The sequence below is a fragment of the Phyllostomus discolor genome, chromosome 4 (genome assembly GCF_004126475.2).
Source record: "Phyllostomus discolor isolate MPI-MPIP mPhyDis1 chromosome 4, mPhyDis1.pri.v3, whole genome shotgun sequence".
NCBI lineage: Eukaryota > Metazoa > Chordata > Mammalia > Chiroptera > Phyllostomidae > Phyllostomus > Phyllostomus discolor.
In genome coordinates, this window is record NC_040906.2 from 185,787,544 (window position 1) to 185,815,024 (window position 27,481).

General features: G+C 44.4%; 1 protein-coding gene across 1 annotated transcript in view; it reads right to left on the minus strand.

The window, feature by feature from the left end:
- The window catches only part of SLC2A12 (solute carrier family 2 member 12), a 53,775-nt gene that overhangs the window by 1,492 nt on the left and 24,802 nt on the right, over nucleotides 1–27,481 (minus strand). Inside the window, 3 exon segments of the mRNA XM_028509473.2 lie at nucleotides 2–71; nucleotides 6,861–6,993; nucleotides 13,844–13,966. Of these exon segments, the coding sequence (XP_028365274.2) occupies nucleotides 2–71; nucleotides 6,861–6,993; nucleotides 13,844–13,966 (326 nt within the window).

Sequence of the window (27,481 nt, forward strand, 5' to 3'; positions counted from 1 at the left end):
TTTGGAGTCGCTCCGATGCTAGGTCCTCTTGGTGATGACTCATAAAGCAAATGTTGTTTTTCACATAGTTCCTGAAAGAGAAAGAGGCACTAATGGAAATGTCATTCCTGGTTTACAGTACTTTAAAAAAATGTGCAGGCTATTATCTTTTTAAAATCCCACTGGGCTTTAATGTTTTAGCTATGCAAAAAAAAGACATTTTTTTTTAAATTGCAGCATCTTGATGTGTCATAAAATTCAGTATACCACAGAACACTGGTCAGGATTCCAGGCATAGTGTTGCCTAGCACTTCCGGAAGCAGCATCCTGGGTCCTGTCCTTTTCTTCCAATTCTCAAACTTGACCAGTATGCCTCTAAACTTTCTATCTACATAACCTGCTTTTTGTGTTGTTCCGTCACTCCTGCATCAACAAACTCTCGTCTATAGGATTATTCCCCTCAGCAGGAAAATCGGCTCTAGTAGTTTACATTTATTAAAAAAGAGAAGTTCACCTTTGAACCTTGCTCCCCTTTCATTCAAATATCTTTGTCAAGAATTTAACCAGCTAATGGACTGCAGCGTGCCTGGTGCTAGGGTAGGTGCTTTGGGTAGAGAAGAAAAAGACTCCTGCTTTAGAATTTCAAGGAACGTACATTTTAATAGAGGGGGTAGTGTTACAGAACAGCGGGGGTGGGGGGTGCCAAGGGCAATATACTATTACTGAAAGGACCTTCCAGGTTGTTATGTCTGCTGCCTTATAGGAAAGACATCTCTCAATGCCAGAGATTCATGAAAAGGAAAGGAAATGTTTATTTAATGCTGTACAGACTTAAAGTAGTGACCTAATGTTTTCATCACAATCCCAAAGTCCCTTAAAACACCCACAAACACACACAGTTTTTCCTTCCCCCTTTGCCCAGTCTGGGGTACCGTATCTCAGGAAAAGAAATAGAAGTCCGTGGCTCAGGCAGCCCCCAGTTCTTCCCAGTAATCCATCTCAGCTGGTAGGCCTCCCTCAGTTCCCAGCACCATCAGCTGCTGGGATCTCGGCTAAAGCCGGGTGGTGGTTCCCCCCTTCTAAAGCTGTGGGGGTTCCCACTCTGGCAAAGCCGCATGGTTCTCCTTCCCAAGGCTATGGGAGTCCTTATTCTGCCAAAACCATGTGGTTCTCCTCCCCAAAGGCTGCGGCTCAGTTTAAATCCCTGCGCCAATCTTCCCCTGGAGCCCCATTTCTGACTCCGCCCACAATTGGCTGCACTTGCCCCCACTCTCATATCCTTCCAGCTTTACTGGGCTGCCATTGTGAGTCTGGGCAGGCATGGCCCCATGGTGTGGAGCCAATCATCTCCAAGCTCTCACGCAGGCTCTGTAACTCAGGGGACCTGCTCCCTCCCAACCCCAGTTACATCTTGGTGGGGAAGTTACTTCCATTCCCCTGGTTCAGAGCAGGGCCACAGCTATTTAACATACCTATGTAACCAGTTAAAGGTTATGGATATGTTAAATGACCACACCAGAGTTTAGCTGCAAAGCTGTTGCTATGTAAAACAGCTCTCATTGGCCCTGCTCCCTGTGTCCCTTCCCCCAACCACACCTGTGCGGGGGAGGGATGAAGACATCCTAATATTTTCTGGATACCCTGAGTTCTGGACCCCATTCCAAATCCCTATTTGGGGTCCCCCCTCTTGGCTGCACCCTGTTACAGTTGCACATAAGCATAGGATTTCAAGAGGTGTAAATGCTAATGAGAAAGGTAAGGGGAGAAGGGGGAAAGAAGGACACTTGGGGGGTGTCTATCATTCTGCTGGCATCTCTAAAGTGGTAACATTTGATCTGAAATTGGAATGAAGTTGGGGAGGGAACCAAGTCAAGAACTGCCAGGAAATTATTGTACTTCCAGAAAGACCAATATAGCTGGAGCATGGCAAGTACATGAAAATGGGATCAGAAGACTTTTTTTTTTTCAGATGGGACAAAAACCATGCCAGCTTTCTATGCTAATGAGAAGTAGAAATCTAGTGGAGAGGTAAACTAGGGATGATGCGGGGATAAGCAAGGAGAATGGTGGGAGAATGTCCTCGAGAAGAGAAAGGGCGTGAAGTGTTTGACTTCACGGAGAAATGATGATGTATTTGGATACAGATACCAATGTGGGATGTGGGGGTTGATGTCTAAGGTTATGGGAGTCCCCTTGTCACTGTCTATTGCCCGGAGCAAGGCTCAGAGGGGGTGAGGCGGGCTGTGGAGGTGGGGAGGTTTCCAGAGAGCGGTGCTATTGAGCAATAGAAAGGCAGAAGAGTGGACTAGGACCTGTGATGATGGCCAGGCAGCACTGAGGGCCACTTGAAGTCAGTGTTCTTAATGTGAAGTGAGACTCAGCCCTATCCTTGTGTGCTTTCGCAGCCAGGTTCCTCTGCGTGACTGGAGAGGCGCATATGGTAATCCTTAAAATGTAAATTGGATCACGTCATTCCTATGCTTAAAATATTTTAGTAGCTTCCCATTACATTTAGAATGAATCCAAACTCACTCAGCTTATAAACCCCTACACAGCAGTCTACTGACTTTCTAACTGAATCTCAAAGGTGGCAGCCTCTGGATTTCTTTCGGCTCCTAGAACAGGTCAAGTGTTTACGGTTCATCCTTTGCACTAACTGTCTTCTCTCCCTGAATTCTCCTTTCCCCCATCTTTGCAGAGTTGGCTCTTGATAATCAACCAGATTTTACCTTAAATATCACCTCCCAGAGCAATTTCTCAGTTCACTCAGTCAAAAGTAGCCCCCAATTACTATTTTTACCTGTGCATTTTTGCCTGTTAATTGTAGCATGTAGAAGATGCCTAGCACATAATCGATACTCAGTAAATATTTACTGAAAAAATGAATTTGGATGGAGGAAGGGAGGAATGGCCACATAAAATGAACTATTAAAAGTGAGAAATAGGCCTTAGAACTAAAATATTTACAAAACAAGAACTCGTTGGTTTCTCTCTGTTTCCACCTAAATTGGAGAAAAACAGCACACGGCCAACATCCCGTTTTGCACGGCAGAAGTTAAAATAAAACCCTTTCAAACTACATTATTGCTGAAATCCTTCCTAACCTCTCAGCTGAATCACTGTTTATTTTATAGGAAACTTAACAATCTTGGAAGAATATTTATTTTCTCAGGCTGGTAGGAATAGCAGGGAAAGGACCCAACTCCAATGCCAGAAAGGAAAATGTTAAGCAATGGGTAGTGTCAAATTTGAAGTCAAGTTGATATAATTTCCTTTCTCCTTAGCAACTCATTGGGATATACACATCACGATTATCCCTTTCCCTGGGGAGGAAAATTGATTCATTGTTTCCTTAACTCCTACATTCACAGACTCCCTTAACTCAGCGGTGTCCGTCCCCACGCAGTCTTCAAGTTCACTTCTGCTTCCGTGTCCTGGCAAGTTCCCTGGGCTCTCTGCCACCCACATGTACTCCCGCAGTTCAGTAGCTTCAGTGCCATTATGCATTTTATTTTTATTTTTGTCTCTGACATTTCCCTCCAGGGAAGCTTGTTTAACATGCATATTTCATACATACTTTGACCAATCTATACAATTCAGCCTGCTTACATTTTCATTTTTAAAGCCATTGCCAACTGGCTGCTTCAAGCCAAGACAAGCCCCAGCCTCTCTAGTTCGTGTTGCATAAATATAGTTCACCGAGATTTTTTTTGAAAGCAACTTTGTTTCCGGCCTGCCATCAGGCCTGGGCTTCGCCACATGGATACACCCAGCAGATACTGCTCCTCCTGCTATGAGCAAGTTTCAAGGGAGCCACCTCATCTTTTATAGTTCTCTTCACCAATGCCCTTATCTGGTTTTGTTCTTCAATACCGACCTCCGGGGACTTGTGTAGTCTGTCCAGGGGTCGACAGCACCTTGGTGTTTAGATCTCTCCTACTTTGCAATTTATAACTTTCTTGGAGAGGGTCTGGATTTGAGATTGAGTGGTTGCGTGACTCAAAAATAACAGGCATATGATGCTGTCAAAAGCATTTCCTATTTCAGGGTCTTACTCATGCAGACAGATTCCTTCCCGCCCCATATTCTGACGGAACAGTTCTGTTCCATTTTAGGTCACATGTTCTTAGGGAATGTCTTATTCTGCAGATCCACTGGATGGAAAGATGGGCCTTCCTTAATTAAGATTCGCCTTTCAAATTTTCGCTTGGTTTGCCATTTGATATATTCTGACAGCCCTCCTGTGAAAAATTGATCTAGAGGTTTCTTAATTCATGCAGGACATTCTGCTTTCAAGTTACACCTCATAAGAAAGAGTGCAATGGGGAGTGATATCAGGGTTGCTTCCTTCAATTAACTCATTGCTACTTTCTCCCTGCCTCGGCGTTTTAGCTAGCATTGCCCACAAGGGTTTTAACAAATCTTTATTTTTAAAGGACTTTTGCTCCCCCAGCAAGTTAATGGGTAGCTCAGAAGTGCGTGTGCACAAGGCGGGGGACCCATAAAACCAATGAAAAAAGTCCAGGACCCCTCGCCTGCACAGCCCCTTCCAAGCCCCATGGAGTCGTGTGATTGTGCATTCAAAATTTGTAATATTCTGCTTCACTTGGACCCGCAAAAGCTTAGACTCCACGAAACGCAGATCTAATCCTGCCTGTGTGCCGGTGTGTTGAGGACCAAATCGATTTCTCCACCGTAGGCGTTTGCCAATTCCTATTCCCAGAGAATAGGAATTGCCTCCCCCTCTCCCCAACCTGTGTGTTCTGTAGACGCCTCACAGACGGTCGTACAAACTGAACTCAGTGCCGTCCCCAAGCAGCCACAGACTCTTGCCTCCCAAACCTGCTCTTTCTCCCGCGCCGGGTCTCATTTCAGTGAATGTCGCGTTGAATACTGGCCTAGTTCGCTAAGCTCGAGTCCCCAGTTCTCCGGCTCCCTCAACCTCCTTCCCCAGTTCAGCTCGGAGCTGTGCGGGTTCTGCCCCTGCGCCCAGGCAGCCCCATAGCCTCCTGCCTGACTCCTCCAAACCCTCTTAGTCTTCCTGCTTCGGCATCTCCCCTTTCCACTTGCCAGACTTTGCCCAAGTGCTTCTTCAGAAATCCGCTTCCTTTTCTCCCCTGCCCAGCTGCTTTAATCCTGTCGCTCTACTTTCCCAATAAAATCCGAATTCTTTACCAAGACCATCGAGGGGCTCCTCTCTGCCCTGCGCTCTGGGCCCGAGTCTCCGCCCCCAGCTCAGCACCGCCCTCTCCCTCGCACACCAGGGAGTGCGGGGGCCTCTCCGTGGGGCCCCCCTTCAGCCTCCCACACCTCCCTCTTCGCCCAGATGACGCTCTCAAGACCAGACTGCGCTGGCATTGTCTTTTTCAGGAGGCTTTTACCGGTGAAATCCTCCAACATACTTCTCTTTGTGCCTTCCACCCCAGCGTATTACAGTGGTCTGTGTGCTCGTCTGCCTCTTAAATAAAGTGAAGAAACAACGGATTCTTTCTCTCCTGTATCTTCCGTGCTTTCCTAGGATCCTAGGACCGCGTCTGGCCCCCAGGAGATGGTGCACAAAGGGCTGAATCAGCAACAGCTGGCGCGGTGGAGAAGGGAGTGCCGAGGCGCAGCCGGTGGGGCTCACTCCCTGGAACACAGGCCTCTTCCTCCTCCCACGGCGCAGACTGGAGACCGAGTCTCACCCTGTGACCCACCCGCACAGCCGCCGCCTTCCTGGCCATTGTACTTCTCTTCGTACGTGAATGTTTCATTTTACTTTTTGAAAACGGGGCCTTTTCTTCATCAAAAATTAACCCTGCAACTTGACATTTAACTTACGGCTTGAATGAAGAGAGAAGGTTTTCTGCTCACTAAAATGACGTGTTTCTAAACTGTGAACCATTTAAAAGTAAAAAAAAGAAAAATTCCACAATCTTGCTTACTGTGCACCCTAATAAGCCAGGATTAACAGTCTGGCGTACATAAATACACATGCCTAGCACCATTCCAGGGTTATTCTTCCTTTAGATAGAAGCTGAAGAACCACTGTGCCCACAATTTCTGGGGCAATCATGCCTTTCCCTCTAGTGCATTGAGAGTATCTTCAGAAGACGCACACTAGATACGTACTTTCCCCCATTGTATTAAAACCCAAGAACAAGTATGCCCGCACTTGCAAGAATGAGGACTGAGTCCCAGGAAGAGTGACAGGCCCCCTTCCCTCCCCTGCCCCCAGGCAACCCCCACTTTCGGGCCTGTCTCAGCGCTTAGAGCTGGGAGTTCTGCCGCCAGAAGAACAGGAGTTTTTTACAGCCTACTTCTAGGTTAAAATGTTAAAGCAACGTTTCCATGTGAAATTTATTTAACCGGCTTTCTAAATGCCTATTCGCCTAAGAAACTCTTAATCTTTCTTAAGCTTACTTTGTGCCGTATTTGGAATTATCATAGACGTGTAAGCCCGAGTTGTCCTGGTAACCCTAGCACTAACAGGTGTTGAGGCCGTAAAGAGACCGGCAAGTGTGATAGAGGTGAAGGACTGAAGCCGCAGTTGTAGAACAAGGTGAGCCTAACTCTCCAGGACCTACACCGAACCCTATACAAAAATCCCCTGGTGTCGGGGTTGGGGGGTGGGGGAAGTAAGTCAAATGGGAGGGGTTCTTTGATCATTGCTGAAAAGAGCGTTGAAAGGTTCACTCGTGAAAAGCACCGATCATTCTAATTCCTTGGCTGTGTCACCCAAACTGAATACATGACAGAGAAACTGGAATTATTGTTGGTTCCACACCAAAGGGAATATCCAGAAATAAGCTCAAGTATCCTTAGGATCTAGCTGTATATAAAAGCTGCACCTCTGACCACAGAGTGCCATTTGTTCGGAGAGCAATGCGCATCGTACTTACGCTTTTGCCAGCTGCGTTGATATTTGTTCCAAAGAACACCCCTTTGTCTCGGGTATGAACATGATGATGAACACCAGGGCCGCCACACTCATGATCGCGTAGGTAAAGCACAGCCACGACAGTCCAATGAGATCTACAAAGGACGAGAGAAACTGGTTAGAAGTGTGTTTTGTATTGCTTCCCTCTCACTGTGGACGCCCGCTTCTTAGAGCAGGTACAAACACATGAACGTTCAAACACTCAGTATCCTGGGAAACAGTGGTACAAATTAAACTATAGCCGGCCTCTGAAAGTTTCATGTTTTCAAACTACCCCAGCTTTCACTGGTAGAATAAGTAGCAGTCTTGTAACTGTTGCAGTTTAAATCCAGTATTATCTTTTTGGTGAGCATGCTTTTCTTTTTGCTCCTTGCAAAAAGAGAACCTGAAACAACACAGGAACATAAAGCAGAAGGTAAATGGCTCCTCTTTCTCCTTGTGCTACATGATTCCTCTCTGGGAATCACTGCTGTAGCAGTTTGGTTTCTATTAGTGGACATTTTAAAGACATATTGATACAGACAGACTCTCTTGGAACAAATTCACCCTTCTTTACTCTGATTTTTAATTGATTTTTTAAAGTAACCAAGCTCTGTTTTATTATTTATATATTTATTTTTAAATATGTTTATTGATTTTTGAAATAGAGGAAGGGAGTGAGGGAACAGGGGAGAAAGAGAGAGACAATCGATGCGCCCCAACTGGGGATCGAACCTGCAACCTGGGTATGTGTCCTGAGCAGGAATCAAACCCCCAAACTTTTGGTGTGCGGCACAACACTCCAACCAACTGAGCCACACCAGCCAGAGCCTTCTTTATTTTTAACTGAATAAATTATTTCATGTTGGCAATATTTTATCATTTAGTACCTAGTGTATTTGCAATTCTTCTTCCTAGATTCAAAGAAAAAAAATGTGATAATGGTTCTAAGAAAAAGCATTCACTCGCTCAGCTGCAGCAGCAAGAAGCCTGATGGATCTCGCTTGCCAGCCTAGTTTTCCCTCTGTCCACCTCTAGCCAAAGGCACAGTCCCTTTGTAGTTACTGACCAAGGTCAAGGTATGTTAACTGGTGAGAGATGCCCGCTGTGCACTGGAGCCTACATTTGCATTGGGCCAGACCTGGCTCAGCAGCAGAAGGTCCAGTGTGGCAGGGTGTATGTAGTGAGCAGGAAGCTGGCTCTTTTTTAACACAGGCTCAGACCAGTCACACACAGGCTGGAGCCCTTAACAGCTGCAGCCACAAATCACGATCGCTCAGTCAGAGAAGCTTGACCAAATAGTCATATACGAGGCAGTTGTGTAAACGCAGTGTGGAGGGAGCTGAGCACATTAACCACTCACTGGTCAGCCAGCTGTGCCGAGGAGTGGAGAAGCAGGAAGGGAGGAATAGCACTGCCATTCTCCTGCATTTTTATTTAAACGGATTCCTCTGTGTGTTTCCTGCTGCTTTGCCCAAGTGGATGCTTAGTAAAGTGCTTGTAGACTTTGCCCTTCTTTCCCTCTGGGGCATAAAACCAGAATATAGAAAGTAAAAAAAAAAAAACCAAAAAACCAAAAAGTGGTCTCATCAAACTTGTCCCCTGATCTGTTTGAGCACTTTCAGTAACAGGGGGTTCACCACTTGACAAAGATTCTCTCTGAGTGGTGAGCCAGCCCTGCCTGTTAAAAAGGTATTCCTTAGCAACACCTACGTGCAAGTCCACCTTTCAGGAACTCGGGTTCAGGGTTCTGCTCTGTCTTCTGGACTAGCACTCCCCATCCCTTCTGCAAGACAGCGCTCCAATATTTCTGTGCGCTTCCACCCCTTCCTCGGACATCCTCTGTCCGAGTCACACATCCTGGTCTTGCCACTGTTCTTCACCAGCCGTAATGTTAGGACGAGTGTCTCATTCTTGTTTGTCCTAACATCAAGCTCATTCAAGGTGTGGGTCATTGTTACTAAGTGCTATCCTTGCTAAGTGTTATCCTTAGCTAAAAATTATCCTTGCTAATTTTGCAGACTAGCTGTGAGGAGGATAAGCTTGACAGGAACCCAACCTAGTGAGCGTAGCAACATGTAACTGACTGTTGGGAACCACCCTGCCTGGTTTCAGGAGCTGTAACCACCCCCCCCATGGCTAAGGCTGGGTGAGCGACCTTAGGACCATAAACCACTAAGGAGACAAAGCTTATCTCCCTGGCAGGAGCATCACTTCTGCTCCTCTTACTTCATCCATAACTAGTCCCCAATGCTTGATCAGTTAGCCAATGATGGGTAAGATTCACCAAGGGGGGAACAACCTAAGACAGGCATGATCATGTGGAGGCCCCAGGGAAGGAATTGCGGGGCTACAGCAAAAGGGGTGATCGACCCTTGCCCCTCGGCTTTGACAAAGCCTGAGTCCTCATTCTGCCTAAGAGAAGTCTCCTAATCTCTCAGCTGCCTTGCATCCTCTGTCTGACTTAAGCCTGAAACAATGACAAAGGGCGGTGCAGCCCTGACCTAGAAACGGTGGGGGGGCCCCTCTGGGTGATCAGGCCTGAGAAAGGATATGTAGCCTTTCATTTAGAATGGAAGGGCAGATGAAGCGCTTCCCAGATAAGGACAAGTTAAAGGAGTTCATCATCACCAAGCCCTTATTATATGAAATGTTAAAGGGACTTATCTAAGAAAAAGAAGATAAAAAATACGAACAGTAAAAAAACAGCAAACTCACACTTATTAACAACCACATCTAAAACAAAAGCAAACTAAGCAAACAACTAGAACAGGAACAGAACCACAGAAATGGAGATCACATGGAGGGTTAGCAACAGGGGAGTGGGAGGAGGAGAGAGCGGGAAAGGTACAGAGAATAAGTAGCATAGATGGTAGGTAGAAAATAGACAGGGGGAGGGCAAGAATAATATGGGAAATGTAGAAGCTAAGGAACTTATGACACATGGACATGAACTAAAGAGGGGAATGTGGGTGGGAGGGGATGGGCAGGGTGGAGGGGAGTGAAGGGGGAAAATGGGACAACTGTAATAGCATAATCAATAAAATATATTTTTTTAAAAAAGGAAGGATATGTAAAATCCTGTGAAACCTGCTCTGCTGAGAATGCTCTTAAAAGGTCTGAGCAGGAAATGAGTTTAGTCTCTTAAGTTTTGTAGCCTTTTAGGTGATTGACCCTTACTCAGAATGAGCCCTAATAGTTCTTTGTATGCTATCTATCATTTGATCCTTACTGCCTGACAATGATTTATGAGCTTTACCTGTATTCCTGTGCAAATTGATCCCAATAAAAACCTGTCAGGGGAAGGATCGGGGTGCTCTCCTCTTGAGAGAGTGGCCAGGCCGCTCCAAGGCACCCTCCCCTTGAGAGGGTAGCCGGGGCGTCCCTTTTCCTCCACAGGACTCGATCGTCCGTGTGAATGTACCTCATGTTTCATCCATAACGCCATGGATAATGCAGGCCGGTGTCTGCGTCAACTGACCAAACAGTGTCTACAAGCAAGGGCTAAGCCTCCCTTACGGGAGGCAGGGGCTTTGGGTATCTATTCCCAGTCTCCTTTACTTGCTGCGAGTAAATAAAACTATCTTGCAACATACAAGTCTCACGGGCCTCATCCTTGAATAGAACACCCAAGAAGTGAACCCTCCCTGTGAGCTCGGTAGCAATAGGTCACACGCCCATGTCATCCAGTTTGTACTTGGCTGATGGACATACTGCAACCCTCTGAAAATATTTAAACAGTCTTCAAACACTTTGCTCAGAGCCGAGCACAATACTGCAGCTGTGTCATGAGCACTGCAGAGTAAGTGTGTCTCTCTGGAACACTCTGCATTCACTGATAGAGCCGAGCTCGCACTAAAAATGTTGGCGTCCAAAGGCTGGCTGCCTTCTATCTTTTACTTGGGAAACTAATTTTTATTTATCTACTTATTTACTTTATTTTATTTTATTGACTATGCTAGTACAGTTGTCCTGATTTTTCCCCCTTTGCTCCCCTCCATCCAGCACCGCCTACTCCCTCAGGCAATCCCTCCACCCTTGTCTGTGTCCACAGTCCTTCGTAGAAGTTCTTTGGCTATGTCATTCCCTGTACTGTACTGTACATCCCCAAGGCTATTGTGTAACTGCCTGTTTGTATTTCTTAATCCTCTCACCTCTCACCCATTCTCCCACACACCCCATCTCCCATCTCTTTAATCTTTGGCATTTTAATTATGATGTGTCTTGGATTGGGCCTCTTTGCATCCATCTTGTTTGGGACTCTCTGTGCTTCCTGGACTTGCATGTCTATTTCCTTCACCAAATTAGGGAAGGTTTTTTTTCATTATTTTTGAAAATAGATTTCCAGTGTCTTATTCTCTCTCTTCTCCTTCTAGCAGCCATGGGAAGCAAATATTGGCTTGCTTAAAGTTGTCCCAGAGGCTGCTTACAACTATCCTTATTTTTCTGGATTCTCTTCTCTTTATTCTGAGTGGCTGTTTTTTGCTTCCTTATATTCCAAATCATTTATTTGATTCTTGGCTTCATCTACTCTATTGTTGTTTCCCTGTAAATTGTTCTTTATTTCAATTAGTGTATCCTTTGTTCCTTACTGGATCTTTTTTATGCTGTTAAGGTCCTCACTAAGTTCCTTGAGCATCCTTATAATCAGTATTTTGAACTCTGCATCTGATAGATTGCTTATCTCCATTTTGATTAACTCTTTTTTCTGGAGTTTTGATCTGTCCTTTCATTTGGACCATGTTTCTTTGTCTCCTTATGTTGGCAGCCTCCTTGTGTTTGTTTCTATATATATTAGGTGGAGCAGCTATGACTCCCTGTCTTGGTAGCATGGTCTAATGTAGTAGGTGTCCTGTAGGGTCCAGTGACACAGCCTCCTCTATCACACAAGATGGGTACTCAAGGTGCACCCTTCATCTAGGCTGAGTACACCCTCCTCTTGAAGTTGAAGTTTGGTTGCTATTGGCAGAGAATGGGAGGGGTTTACCCAGGCCAGTCAGGGGTAAGGATTAGCTGTGACCACTGACCACCAACCTCCGCCCCCCATGGAGGACATGCTGTGCAGGGCATGGTGGTGCTGCAACGTGGTCTTTAGCTGTCCATTGGATGTACTGGCTCTGGGGTTCCCCAGGTAGTGCAGACCAAGGTCAGCCCCCACCTGTGTTCAGCCTGCGGCCACCTACATGAGCTACAAAGCAATCTGAGGTAGCTGCTCCTTGTGCTGGGCTTGGAGGTTCCCAGGCAAAGCCAAACTGTGAATCTAGGCTGGCTGCTGCTAGTGCCGGGCCTGGGGCCCACTGAGGCCAGCTGTTGCTTGTTTGAGAGAATTTAAGAAATTGTGCAGTATGACACATGACCAGCCATTCCTTTGGAAAAACAGTTTGGGTGGGAATCTTGGACTATTTCTAAAAAAGTATGAAGTGCACAAACATTTTAAAGTTTTATATAAAAAAACTCAAACCATGCTTATTTAACAACTCCAAAAGTTCCAAAGTAGATGTACTTAAAAAAGTGGTTGATGAGACTCAGAAATAGTAAATATAGATATATAGATACCTACATTTTAGTACTCATCCGCTTTTGAAAATGTATACATGATGTATGCCTATTATTCACATTTTCCAATGGCATGATAATTATTTTTTCAGACTTTGAATCATGACCCAAATACAAAACTTACAATTGGTTCATATGTGTCTTACAATGTGAAGGTTTTATCTCCAAGTCTCCTCCCCGCTCCCCCCGACGCTTCGTCGTTTTAGTGAAGAAACTGGGTCAGTCGTGGGGAAGCCGTCCCCAGGTGGCACTTTGCTGACTGTCGTCGTCTCACTTGACTTTCTGTCCTTCGTGTTTCCTGTCAACTGCCATCTAGATCTAGAGGCCTGAGGAGACTGAGATTTCTGTTTCTTTGTTTGCAACCTTTATATATGTGGATATCTGTGTATAAAGGAAAAAAAGGAAAGAGGCCTCAACTCCTTGGTCAAGTTTGGCGGATGCTGGGGAGCCACCCGATTATTTCAAAAACTGAAAAATGAAGAGAAAGCTTTCCTTTCTCCTATGACCCCATATGTCAGCGTAGGCAAAAAAATTATCAGTTATCAGAGACTCCTCATAACAGCTATAGAAGAAATGTCTCCTTCGAGAAGCAGGTCAGATAGGAATTCGGGAGGAAGGACGGGATGTAAACAACGGAGCTGGGCAGCGATCCTCCTCGAAGGAGGCCACAGGGCAAAGCAGGAGGCGCGCAAACGCGATGAGCCTCTGGTGGCAGGACGCCAGCCACTGCCCCTGAAGGTTGTTTGCGAACGAACAACCGAGAAAGTCTAAATCTGAAAACTCTTGATCTAGACAGCAGTTTACAGGGAACACCAAGGACAGAGGTCGTGCTATATGACGACAGTTGGCAAAACCCCACCTGGGGAAACCACAAAACAAATGACCCAGTTTCTTCATTAAAGATATAAAGTAGGGAGGAAGGATGAGAAATGAAGGTGAAACCCACAAATTCTATGAGACATATCCATCAATTGTAAGTTATATATTTGGATTGTGATTCAAACAAACAAAATACAAAAAATAATTTTTTAAGACTCTGAAGAATGTAAGCATAGACTGTATATTGATCCCAAGGGATTTTTATGAATATTTTTAAGTTGATAGTCATATTGTGGTCATCGTTTTCGAAGGTCTTATCTTTTAGAGATTCATGATGAAATTGTAGGACAAATGGCATTCTGTCTGAGATGTGTTTTAAAATAATGTGGGAGGAAGAGCAGGTGAGGTTATAAATGAATTAAGGTTGACAGCTCTTTAAGTTGGGCAGAGGTTCATCAGGTTCCTTGCCACTCCCTCTACTTCAGAACGTGCTTGAAAATGTCCACAGTGAAATGTCTTCCAGGGGAGTGTGCTTTACATCAGTCCTAACTAAGAACACAAAGACATTCAGGGAGAAGGATACATCCTTACCAGTCACCGTCAAAAACGTCAGAGAGATGAGGAGGTTGATGCCCCAGTTCATACTCGAAGTTAAAGACATGGCTTGTCCCCTGATTCCAACGGGAAAAATCTCGCTGAGCACCAGCCAGGGTACTGGAGGAAAAGGCAGAGGGGGTGGGGAACAGCAGAATGATCAAAAAGCCATCAAAACTGAGAGGCAGTCCAGGGCTCACCAGCTGAGTCCTGCGTGATTTGTGGTTGGAGAACAGGGCCGTGTGCTTTCTGCTTACCTCCAGCGAAGTGAGAAACTTTGAGGGAGGCTGACTGTGGCCCCAGAGCAGGGGCAGGGATTTAAAGTGCTGTAGGTGTCACGGGTCTGACAAATGCAAATGAGAGGGGAAGTGGGTGGGGCCACCTGCCTAGCACAGAACCTCAGTGTCAGCCCTCAGTTCTACCTGCTATGCCTCTGGGGCCTTTTCTTGAATCTCCTTTGCCCCGACCTTGGAGAAATCCAGCATCACAGCTACTGAGTGGGTAGGAAATAAAACTAGGAGAGTGTGAGGAAGGACCTGGCTAGTCTCACTTCTACTTGCTCTTCCTGGCCTGGGCAAGCTAGTTAGAGCCGAGTTCTAACTTAAACAGTACTCCAAGGTTTGATTAGTGTACCAGTTTCTGAAAGGAAACACTTCTGGGCTTGAAAACTGATCAGAGAACTTTTTATTGTCTGAATGTGACAGGGAACCTTATAGGACCTGGCCGATGGAATTAGAAAGTAGAGAAAAAAATTAACTCCTGCTCACAGCCAATCAAACCAAGTTTGTCTTATAAATTGGCTGCCAGTTCCCACAATGGGCTGAGCACCTTACAAACCTCATTTGATCCTCAGAAAATCCAAGGCAAGAATATTACTATCCTTCTTTTATGGAAGAGGAAACTGAGGTGTGAAGGCATTCATAGTCAGCCAAGGTCACGGGGCTCCTAGGTGGCAGAGGTGGCATTAAGCCCTGGCAGTCAGTCTCTGGAACTCATGCTTTTTAATCACGATGGCAGCTCAGTGAAGATTCGTTAATGAATAATTAAATGTGGAGTACAGACATGTTTAATTCTGAGGAAAGGAGGTTTCAGGAGCTGCCCCAACCCTGGCTCACAGCTAAGTCACCTTGTGTGGCAATGCCAGCATGTATATATATACCAACCAGCTGCTTCATCCCAGCCCAGAGGAGGCGATGGGGGGAAGAAGCTAGAGCCCAGGAGAGACCCCACGGGCCAGCAACTGCGTGGCCACCCATGCCAGCATCGAGCAGTCAGCTGTGCCCTGATTTAACAACGTCTCCCATCACACTATCACTCTCTGCAGAGAAAACATCTGCTCAGAGTAAGTTTGCTACCTTAAAGTAAGAAACATCAATTAAGTGTTAGAGAAGGGCAGGAAAAAACATGTTTTTCTTGATTAGCTTCTCCAAGTAAATCTACGTAGGGTTACTTTTAGGGCCTGGACGAAAAGGAACACCGTTATCATTGTTCTAATCAATAGGGAGTTCAGAAACAAAATTGCACACCCCTCCCCTCCACTTCCTGCCCCAAAGTCCCTCGTTAGGTTCTTTCAGACTCTGTCCTTAGAGATAACCTTGCTTGGGGGTTTGCAAGCCTGGGGCTCTGCCTCTGAGTAGAACAATAGCTGCAAAGCTTTGGTAAAGCCCTTGTAATGACCCGTCCTTGGGTGAATACAAGATAAAATTATGTGAATCCAACTTTTTGAAGTTAAACAACCTCTACCATAGAGCAATCCCCCGCCCCCGTCCCCTTGTCTCTCCTAGCCATGGGCAGTTCCCATGGCTCAGCGTGGAGCAGGGGTCCCTGTCGCCTTTTGCTCTGGCAGCTGGAAGAAGGAGGTGAAGGAAGGGACACTCATTTTTTTTGTTTTTGTTTTTGTTTTTGTTTTAGTGGAGGAATTAGCACAGATTTGTGTGACCTACTTCCATCTCTGCCTCATCGCCTCTGAAACCCTTCTTCCCCTCCCCACCTTTCACCAGGATTGCCTCTCGGACTTATGTGGTGGGTTTGGGGAAAGTCATGGTTGTGGCAGTCACCGCCATGCTGGCCGCGGATGAAAACGCGCTGGCCCTACTGTCATGGAAAGCGGTGGGTCTCACCAACAGGAAGATGGGACGGACGCACAAAGTACTAGTAATGAGTGCTCACTCTGAACGGCCACGGGCTTGCCCGAGGTCCATCCACACTGACGGCCTCTCTCAGGCCCGTATTCAGTGCAGCGCGGAGCCGGGTCTTTGGGCGCTCAGACCAGGCGGTGAGCACTAACCGACGATTCAGCAAGAGGCTTCCCTCGGTCTCTCGTGGAAACTTGTCGAGCTAACCTGCACCTGACCATTCAAAAGATAATGTATCGTTGCCGAAAGCTTCTATTTGTTTTTAGAGGGAATCCTAAATTCTTTCTACATTCTACTTCTAGGAGAAAGAATTCGAGAATTGATGCCTTGGTTTGCATGCTGCAGCCACTGACAAGCGTGTTCCGACAAGGATGGCTCACCTCCTGGTAGGGGCCTGCCAAGTCAGAAATACGGAGGATGTTATTTTAACCACGATTTCAGAGCCATAAAAGTCACGGGTTTTCAGATCCAGAGAGAATGAAGTAAAAGTCAAAGTGCTGCCTGAAGCGAGAGAGAGCTTACTGAAAGGGTGAGAGCTTTTCCAAGGCAGACTGAGGAGTGAGACTGGGCCAGAATCTCACGGCCCCCCTGCTCCCTGGGCTGCGCTGCGAATGCCCGAAACAGAAGAAACATGGAAGCTTTGTTTTCGTTGGTAACACAGAGCATGCAGCACAAAGGGATAAACTGTCACCTGAGGACTGTGTGGCTCTCTATCACGACAAGTGTAAAGGTCTTCAAAAACCACTGATGTTTTTCTCTGATGAAATGGCCTCATTTCTTCCCGAAGGAAAATCAAGTTATTGCCACATGCCATAGTAAAGACAGGGTGGCTGTCTCTGGCTGTTCTGTTCATCCTCCACCCCGCCACCCCCATGATGGCCTCACAGGAGATGCTGCGTGCTGTTTGCTCGTGAGGAATCCAGAGTGCTCGAGATGCAGTGAAGACCGACAGCAAGCGAAGCCCCTGCAGTTCAGCAGGTCCTGAAACAGTTCCCCCTGACCCCTAGTATTCCACCTTCAACCCTGTCGTCCCAGGACTGCCTACCTCAGAAACATATGTCTCTATAAATGTCAGTGTCTGCACATGCCTTGAAGGCCTTCTCTATGCTGCAAAGATTGAGGATGTTTTAGATCTGTGGGGAGATAATGGCACACAGATCCTGGAACCCACATTTCACTTGGTATTAAATCAGGCTGCCTGCCCGCACTTGCCTGGCCCTGATGCAATCTGCAGGCGGTGTTTATGGCTGCACAGAGTGTCATAAAAAGCCGATAAGGACAAATATGTCGCTGGTCTCTGTGTGCGGGGAAGGACATGGGCATGGGTTTGCAGGAGCAGTCCGTGGAGAAGACTGAGCCCTACTACCTGTGCATTGCCATGCTCGTCTGCCCACCCCCCCCACCCAGGCCCCTGCCGCAGTGTTCCCACTGAGGCTTTCAGATTTAAACCTGTGGCTCTCCAGGCACAACTTTCCCTTTGGCTTCAGCTCTTCCTGCTGCACCTGGCCTGGTGGCCCCAGGTGGTTTGAAAGTGTCATGGAGGTCTTGAAACTCTTACCAGGAAATTCCTGCCAGCTTTGGAGGAAGTTCTATGCTTAGGCTGCAGAATTTGCATTCAACAACTTGATTTGCAAGGGGCCTACACTTGGTCTGAGTGAGGCCAACTCTCAGGCTTCTGTCGCCTGGGCAAGTAGCACACAGCATACCCCTCTTTCTCTCATTGCTAGGGGCCACTTGCCTGCACACTTGCAAGGGCATATGTCCACTCCCTTCCAACCAGGTGTCTAGATTCTGGCCTCATGAGTTCCCTAAGTGGGAACATTACGTTCTTTGAAAGGTGTGCTCCACCATAGGCCACCACCTTCAACAACAGTGAGGTGGGAGCTTTAATTTATTAATTAATTTTTTAGCATTCTCTCTTGGCCCAGTCTCTTTGAGTTTTATTCTCTCCTGGCCTTGTAAAGGAAATATTTCACTCACGAATATAATATTGCACTTCTTAAATAACAAACCAAGACATTCCAAGGTGAATGTTGCTTACTTCTAGAATAGCATGATACATTTCTACTCTAAATAGTAGAAGTTTATTGTTCTGATGAATAATGAAAATAGATGGAGAGTTGAAGAAATTTTATAATAACAGATTCATCAGTTTTTCAATTAACAACAAAAGTTATTTGTAATGTCAGCTGATAACTTGAATAAGTCATCCTTCAGTTTTACTGAAAGCAAACTATTGAGAATATCTAGGCTTATGAAAGGAGTATTATCTAGTTATTAGGGACATTTTCCCATCCCACACTTACACCGATTTTCCAACTGTCTTTTTAATTAGTTTTCTGAGGTTCTGATACTGTGTGACGTGTATCATAAGGCTTCTGATGGGCAATAGGTGTGCTTTCTGTTAAGAGGGAGCACACATAACTGGGGAGAGGAGAAGGAGAAATGTTAGAGAGCAGATTTTTTGAAATTGAAGTTGATTTTCTTTGAAGCATGGTTAAAGGAGTATGTTGTACAGTGAACCCCCAGGGGTATGCATATCCTAATTTGCAGACCACTGAACTAGAGTTCAAAATGAAAAACAGAAAAAGAAAAGCAAGCACTACAGGTAATTAGGCTTTTCTGGTCTAAAATATAACATTAAGTGTCATGCTTTAGATGTAAAATTTTATTTTCTGCTTTTTTCATAACTGATGCTTTGGACTTCATTCAGGAAAGTATTGTAGTTTTTAACATTCCTTGGAAAAATTCTTAACCTTGTGTTCTGGAAAATAGTAAAGGAAAAAAATGAATGCTTGTGTTTATGTATTTATTTTTAAATGATTGTATTATGCTTTCTGGGTTTTTTTTTTCAGTTTATTTTTTTATTTTTAGACAGAGGGGAAGGGAGAGAAAGAAAAGAAGAGAAATATCAATGTGGGGTTGCCTCTCATGCACCCCCTACTGGGAATCAAACCAGCAACCTTTTGGTTCACAGACTAGTACTCAATCCACTTAGCCACACCAGCCAGGGCAAGTGCCTGTGCTTATTAAGGTAGTGTTGAAACCTAGTCTGTTTCTTTAATATCCTTAGTGTCCAGCATTCTTAACTTTCAAGAGCATAGGACTAGGGTTGTGCTGGGCTGAAGCAAAAGTTCAACACTGATGTGTGATGTGAGCAGATGGTGCCAGAACTGATGGTGTCATTCCACTGTGTGTGTAGCTCACGCTGCAAAACGCAGTGTTGGACTCTGGTTCTGTTGGGTGCCACTGCCTCGTCATCTGACTCCAAAGAGGAAAACAGGGGTCATTTGCTGCAGGCACGTGATGCCTTTCAGTTTTTCCTCTTTTGTTTGGGTGTATATTGAGTATAATAGTATCTATCCAGATACTATTTTTTTAAATTTTGTATTATTTTAATGAGTAACACCAGAGGACCAAATAATTCACCACTTTAATCAAAACGATCTTTAACTTAATTAACTAAAAAAAGGAAGAGCAGCAGTGTGAATATTGGTAATAATTGAAACCTAAGCTTTAAATGAAAAAAAAAAAAAAACTAAATTAAAAGATTGGCAAGATCTTAAAGGTAAACATGTACACTTAACGCAAACCCAGTGTGTGAACATGATTGTGTAATGGCTACATTTGATAACAAAACTCTCCTGTTTAAGGAATAGTTTGTGCAATACAGCTTTTCACTAAAGATATGCAATTGTCACAAGAATAGTGGGAAAGGACGGTGAACACTAACAAAGCCTTTCACTGTGGCGGTTCCAACATCAGGGGCCTGGGGTCTGGAGAGAAACATGAAGGATATTAAAATCTCCTGTGAAACATTTGATGTCTTTCTGATCTGTAAGCTTCTTTCTCTTAAACCCAATATGCAGCTAAATAAACTTATAAATTATAACCTACAGTTCCACATCCCTGCAATTGTCATCATCATTATATGCAAACATCATGTGAAAGATTTCTTTTTGAAGAGCCAGAGTTATTTAGGTATGCACTCGAAATTTAAGTGTTATGGCAAATGAGCCTTTTTCTTCCTATGGGTGCCCATCTTCCAAAAGGCTGATTCAACTCCATAAAACCAAACCAAATAAAGCTAAGCTCTATAATCTTTGAACCTTAAAAAAATTCTAGTTTCTTGTTTAAAACAGAAAAGCAGCCTTTTCAGGATACTTGATGTGAGAGACAAGTCTCCATGGGTCTCTTGCATCTCTGTATGTCTGACCATCTTTGTCCAGACTACCATTCCAAGGATGTTCGTTATACAAACAGCCTTTGAAGAGAGATGTAGTGTCTCATCTGGAGCAAAGGTGTGTTTAGTATCCAGTCAGTTAAAGATAAAGTCTCCCTGCAGAAAATAAATCAAGCTAGTTTACTGTCTATTATAAAATATTAGGAATAGTTTGTGCAATACAGTTTGGGTACCCTAAGCTTAGGGCCCCTCTCCTCTGAAATAACCCATCATGGGTGTAGGTGTAATCGGACCCTCTTCATGTGGCCTTGTGGATATTGGGGCAGAGACTGGTGCAAATCTGATATCCTGGCTATTGTTACTGCAAGGAGTAGTAAATGGTTCTTTGTCTCTGATCAAGCAGTCTGTTGCTAATATCCATAAACCTGTGACAGGCCAGCTTGCTCGCTTGCAAGTGGGCTACCATATCATCCAATTTGCAGTTCTTGAGAGTTTGATTACTTATGGCTATGGTGTAATTTTTCTGCAAAGATCTTTTATTCCTATTATGAACTTTGGACTGCCCACTCATATCTGAGGAATTTAATGTGACTCTTAAGCCTGAAATAATCCACTGAAATATTTCTATAAGCTGTAATGCCAAGTAAGTAAGCAAAAACAACCCCCAAATTTCAGGTTCATATTTTCACATATTTTTCTTAGTAAAACCATGAAAGAATTACCTTAAATTATTTTTGGCAAAAAGTCAACATTAAAAACATTTGATTATTAAAGCAAGGTAGTAATAACCACCCCATGATAGAGCCACTCTCAATTTCTCTCCCCAGGGGAAGGGTTGAGTCTCCTATTTGGAGAAAGCAAATAGATGTTTGGAAATGAATATGTTCCCTAACATTGTTAACTTTGTAAATGACCTTAATTCTAGTACACTTAAAATGTGAACTTTCTTTGGTCATCAGTTGAATTAGAGATGGCCCTGAGTTCTGAACTGAGTAACTTTACTCAGATGTAAGCTTTGGCCAAATGTCCGTAGGGCTGCACAAATCACATGTAACCCACGTTCCCTAGACTCACGCCAGAGGAGATCAGGATGTCCCAACCCCAGACAAGAGAGAGAAAAAGCTTTAATCACAGAAGCTGAGAGAGTTCCAGAAACATCTCTCTCTTTTTTTTTTGAGATGTTTTTGGCTCATCAGCAAAGAGTTAGTGAGCCCCTCTTGTGGGGCAGGCCCTGGGAAACAACAGTGAACGAGACAGTTTTTGTGCAGAATGGGACATAGAGTCTAAATTAGTCATACCAACTTAGAAGAGGGGACCTTTGGTGTTCCTCAGCCAACATCGCATCTTTCACCTGTCACCAGAGACTTGGGATTTTCTGTACAACCTGGCTGATTTTCTAGGAAGCTCTCTGGACTATAGGTCATCCAGAACTGTACCACACTTCAACCCCCAAATGTATTTTTTAGTCTCCACCCAACTAGAATGGAAGGTGAGGAGGGCCATGGCATTGTAATTCAGCATGAGGCTAATGAAGCAGTCCTGCATGTCCCGGCATGACTTAAGCAAAACGCCTGCTGAGGTCAGTGCTGGCATTATCAGACCTATCCATCTCAGTTTGACTGTAGCCAGGTACTTGGCAGTACTCAGAGCTAAATATATTGAGTCCATGCCTAAAACCAAACACTAAACTAGGTACACTTTGTGCAGATTGCTTCATCAACCCCACAATTACAGTGAGACCGGCAGTGTTGTTCCGTTTCCTAGACAGGAAAACCGATGCCTATAGAGATGAAGTGACTTGCCCAAAGCCCTACCTTGTGGAGCTGGGACCCAAAATGATGCCAAAGCCTCGTCCAAATACAAGCGCCAAATACGTTACGCTGTGCCGATAGGCTTTCTGGCTCCTCTCCTAAACCTTCAATTCACATCTTCCTCAAGGCCATTTGACCTGCTGCTCTCCCTGCTTAAGACTCCTTCCTCCCAGGGTTTCACATCAAGCTGTGACCCAAATGTCACCATCCCAGGAAGGCCTCTGTGGCCACCCTATCTGAGATACCCCTCCTCCAAACAAGCTCTCTCATTTATCCTTCTTCATTTCTCTTTATCACTTTTACCTCCCCCTACATGTTAACGCTTCTCTCTCCTGAAGTGTATCATGCATGTCTTCATGTTCTTGCTTATCGCCTGTCCACACACTAGCTCCATGAGGGCCGGGTGTGGACCTCGCTCGCCATCCCTGACTCTCCAGCCCGTGGCATCACACCCACCACCTCATGGGTGAGCAACCAGACACACGTGCGGGTTGAGTGACTGAATCATTGAGTCCCCAAGGCTCTCTCTCTCTCTCTTCCCGTGGTTGTTCCTCCAAGATGAGTTCTTGCTGGAACTCCTGCTTCTTCGGTAGAAAAGATTGGAAGAGGTGATTGGGTGTCACCTGTCTTTCGGTTTCCAGTGTAAGGTTCCATCTGAATGTGTGAATACGAAGGTAGTTAAAGGGTGGCAGCCACAGAATCATAACTGAACTTAATATGTGACCTTGGACAAGTTCCTTTTGTTTGCTCATAATGAAAATACTTTAATCATGACACGGAAGAGGAGGTTAATTAATTTACAGACATAGGAATTTGTGAATTTTTAAAAAGTCCTGGTAATTATTGTGAACCGAACAGGCAGACACATTTTTCTAAGTTACAGTGACTATTTTAAGGAAGGCTGGGTTTGCACATGAGTCTCACCTCAAATGAACTCATGAGATAATAACTCTATGGCTTGTGTTCGGGCCCTTCTCTGCTCCACCTTTAAAGTGTGGCTAGAAGAGAAATCTGTGTGTGGCCTAAAACCCTCACAATGTCAGGACTCTTCGGCTCTGCTCAGAAGCTTGAAGCACCACAGAAAAAGATTTTTTGAAAGAAGCTAAAGTGGTCATCAAGACCACCCCCAAAACACAGCAAAGACTAAGGTTAATACTCTGAACATATTTTGAAGTGAAAGATCAGATGTGGAAAACAAACTGTTTAATAATAGTCTCCAATAAAAGCAATGGAGTGTATGTCCTGATTTGATCTGATGGAAGAATGTTAGTATTAGTCACAGAAAAACGCAGGGCAGAAGCTTTTCCCCTCTTTGGGCCATGACCCCTTCAGCAGGCTGGGGAAGCGTATGGATCCCTTCTTAGAATAACATTATAAATGCACAGAATACAATGCATGAGATTGCTTGGTATGCAATTTATTTCTCCTCCTGAGTTCCAGATTCTGGGCAACCCTATTCTTTCACGGTTAGGGAAACAGGGCACCACAAAGTAAAATGATGCAGGACATAGACTTTAACCTAAAAATACAAACACTTCTTTGGCAGAAGGAATTATGGTATGACTAAATACAAGTAAGGAATGTTGTTCTAAGCCAACCCATATTTAAGAAGGTTTAATAAAAATGGTGTGATCTTGCTTTCAGTTTTACTTTAGAACAGCAAGTACTTTTTCTTTTGTACCTCTATTTACAGAAAGGATTTGCTTTATTATAAACAATCAACTCTCTAAATAAAATACCTGAGCAATAATCACATTAGGTTAATAAGCTTTAGAATGCATTCAGGATCTGGTATGAAAATCTTGCTCCTAATAAAAATCTTCTTTAAACTCAACTGGTTTTTGTAGTTTGTACCCATGCTCTAGAATATAATTTTGGTGATTGAATTGGAATTCCTGTGATATGCTTTCTTTAGAAAAGAAAAATAAACTACAACATGAAAATGGACAAAAATGACTGACTCTTAGCAATAAAAAAAAAGGACAGTTATTCAGATCCCTTCTAAAAGCTTGAGGAGGATCAATAATCCCAGGCTATAGATGGGAAATAACCGCTTGTTCTGCTTGGAGTGCGGCATGCTTCCCAGCCTCCAGCATGAACACTCACCCAGCTTGGTCCTGGGAAATGGCAATTACAAACTGGAGAAACCACAAGATGGAGGGTTATTCCCCTTTCCCATTTCCACACTTCCTTCACCTCTGAGAATCTTTATCTCACTAGTATTGGTGTTGGTCTAAGAAATATTCAAAGGGGATCTCTTCATCATGTTGTTGCAAAAAAACCCAGAGGTGTACCAAAAAAAAAATCTGGGACTGCTTTTAGGTTCCCTGTGTATGAAATTCCCAAGTGATTGTGACTTAACAAGGAAAAGCTCTAAATGCCTCTCACTACTTGTCTCCAAGCACTACTGATTGCCCTGCATCTTTTCTTATGAGCAAAAGCACAAAGATTTTTAGAATCATGCCCATGTGACAAATTATTCTGCAGAAAAACTCGTGATGGTGTTTGGCAGAAACATGAGTTTCCTTGGCAGCCTAGCATTTCTATCTTATGCACTACTTAGTTTGCCCCATGGAGAGCTTGACACATGTGAAGAAGCGCACTTCAGATTTTTCCTTTATCTGCCTCTTATTTTTAAAGTCCTTCCTCCCCCTCCTTAGAAACACAAATGTGTTCCTGTGAGGTTTTCAATCAGGTTTATGCAGTGCTAACTTAGAGGGAGAGAAGAAAAAAAATATGTCTTTTCTTTCTTCAACGAGTTTACAATCTAATGACCATATTCTGGCTAGTAAACCAAAACAAACACACAGAAGCAACACACTGTATCAGTAAGGACTACATTATGTTACACTGCATTGTTTCATGTATGTATTACACTGTAACTTCCATTTATATTGTACTCTATAGCATCCAGAACACACATGTATTAGTTCACGTAATGCTCTCTCTGTGAGATAAGACAGGTATTACTATGTCCGATTCATGGATCAGAAAGACCTTCATGAAGATAAATGACTTAAAGATCACACAATCAGTAGATAGAAGACCTGGGATTAGAACCCAAGTTTTCTGATTTAAAATTCAGGCTTCTTATAGCCAGGACTGACCTATACATAACTAATAGTTCATACAAATACAGATTTCTAAGAAATAAATTCCTAGAGGAAATAAGAATTTCACTGAGCTCTAAAGATAGGAGGGATTTGGGTAGAGGAGAGGAAGCCTGAAGTAGTGGGCAATGAAGAAGCCCAGGGCGGTAAAGTGTTGGCTCATTGCATGACTCCAGGGAGCATCATTCTTTTTTCAGTCTATGTGGGACCCGTATGTACGTCTGTAGGAATGGCGGCCCTGGAGCACAACTCCAGAACTGCAGTGTAAACGGTGCCCCCTGGAGTTGTGCAAATGCCCTGATATAGTTGAGTAAGATAATGAAGGATCTTGAAAACCATGAAATTTTCCCCTCACAGATGGATGACATAGTAGCAGAGAGAGCATGGAAATAGGCTTCCAATGCCTGGGGTTTTAAATCTGTGTGATCTCAATGTCCTGGTGTTTCTTGTCTCTTTTTGATAAAAAGGAAATGTTGGAGTAGATAACTCCTAATCTCCTTTTCATTTCGCAAAGCATTTGACTTCTCTGCTGTAGTAAAAAGTAGGACACCGTGGAAGGCGTGTGAACACTGGTGACAGAAGGAACATGGTATTTAAGGGACACTGGTATGGAGGGTGAATGGGCATGAGAAGGGCCCAGAATGGCAGAGAACTACAGGGACAATCTCCTAGCAATCTAACAGTGGCCATAAGGGGTAAGTGATGGTGGCAGAAATGGGAAGAAAAAGATAAACAGCAGCCATTTGTGAGGGAAAATCCAAGAGCATTTGGTCATTGACTAGATTGGGAAAAGGTCCTCGGGCATCAAACCCGAGTGGCTGGCCACAAGGAAAAGAAAGGAAAGTTCCCTTGGTTGGGGAAGATAAGAATTCAGGATCCGGCTTCTTGTGTTTGGCTGAGAATGAGGCATCAAAGTGGAAAAGTCCAGTACTCGTTGGAAAAAAGGAACTAGAAGTCATGTGAGTTGATAGAACTGGAGATAAGTGAGTCATCAGCCCAAGGGAGATAATTAACATTCCTGAGAAAATAAATATGAGCCCTGGCTGGTGTGGCTCATTGGACTGGTTGCCAGCCTGTGAACCAAAATGCTGCCGTTTAGATACCTGGACAGGCACTTGCCTGGGTTATGGATGGGGGATCCTCGGTTGGGGGAGTGCAAGAGGCAGCTAATCAATGTTTCTCTCCATTTCTTTCTTCCTCCCTTCCCCTCTCTTTAAAAATAAATTAAAATTTAAAAAAATTAAAAAAGAAAACAAATATGAATTCTTCTATGATGCATTGGCAGAAGAGCGATTTTGGTTTTATAGCTAAAGAAACAAAAGCCAAGAGACATTAATTGAATGACGTCTCTTTTGAGAAATAGATGGAATGTAATCTAGCAATGTATTTTAATAAATAATGTTTTCATGAAAAGAAATAAATGTCTCCCACAGCAATCGAAGAGAGAATGCAGGGCCCTTGACCTCTGAGATATGCCCTTCCTTGTTTACTCTGGCAGTTTTATATTCTGTCCATTTAGTGAAGCTGGAACTCCATTTCCCAGAATTCTCTTCTCTGTACAGTCCTGGGTTAGGGTTGGCAAGAAGAGAAATTTGCGTGAGACTTTGAAGGCCCAAGTGACACCTCGGCCTTCTGCTCGGTGGGACTGGTACAGGGTCCTAGATTGCACTGCAGCTGGTGCACACGGTGGTGATCTGCTGGTTCTCCATGCTGATGTGGGGCAACAGCCAGTGCAGCCTGGTCTCCTCCAGCTTCTCCACCTACTATGCCAGCCACACTGTCAGGGCTGTGTTGCAAATGGACACCAGTTTTTCTACAGGAGGCTTGCGTCATTGAACTTGATGTGCCGAGAGACAGACGTGGGCTCCACTTTCTTCTTACGGATCCAATTTATCCTAGCAAGGTCTGCGGTCTCTGCTTCCCTGCTGGGAGTCGAGCTTTTTCTCCTGCGCGCCCTGCTGACCTGCAGAGGCTTCGGGCTGCAGCCGGGTGCGGAGGCTGCTGCTGCGGGCTTCCACCCAGGTCTTCACCAGCTTCCTTTCGTGGCCCTGACTGGTGTAGCTCTCCTCTCCTTCTAACCTTCCCTTCTAAACCTTTGCCTTCTCAGCATCTCCCACAATTGCCTTAGGTGTAATTCCTGTAAGAAATTCCTTACCCTGTGTCACTCACAGAGCTTCTGCTTTCCTGACAGAATCGCTCACAATGTCTTATTATCCAGGCCTTTCTATGGCCAGCCTCGCTTTAACTGACTGCACTTCGTGCGTTTCACTTATTCTCAAGGTACCATTAGCTATCAGAAGAGGGTGATGAAGTTTTAAAACACATATTCATATTTTTAAGTAGCCATCACAGCAGACTGAGAACCAATATTAAAATATAGCTACAATGAGATCCGG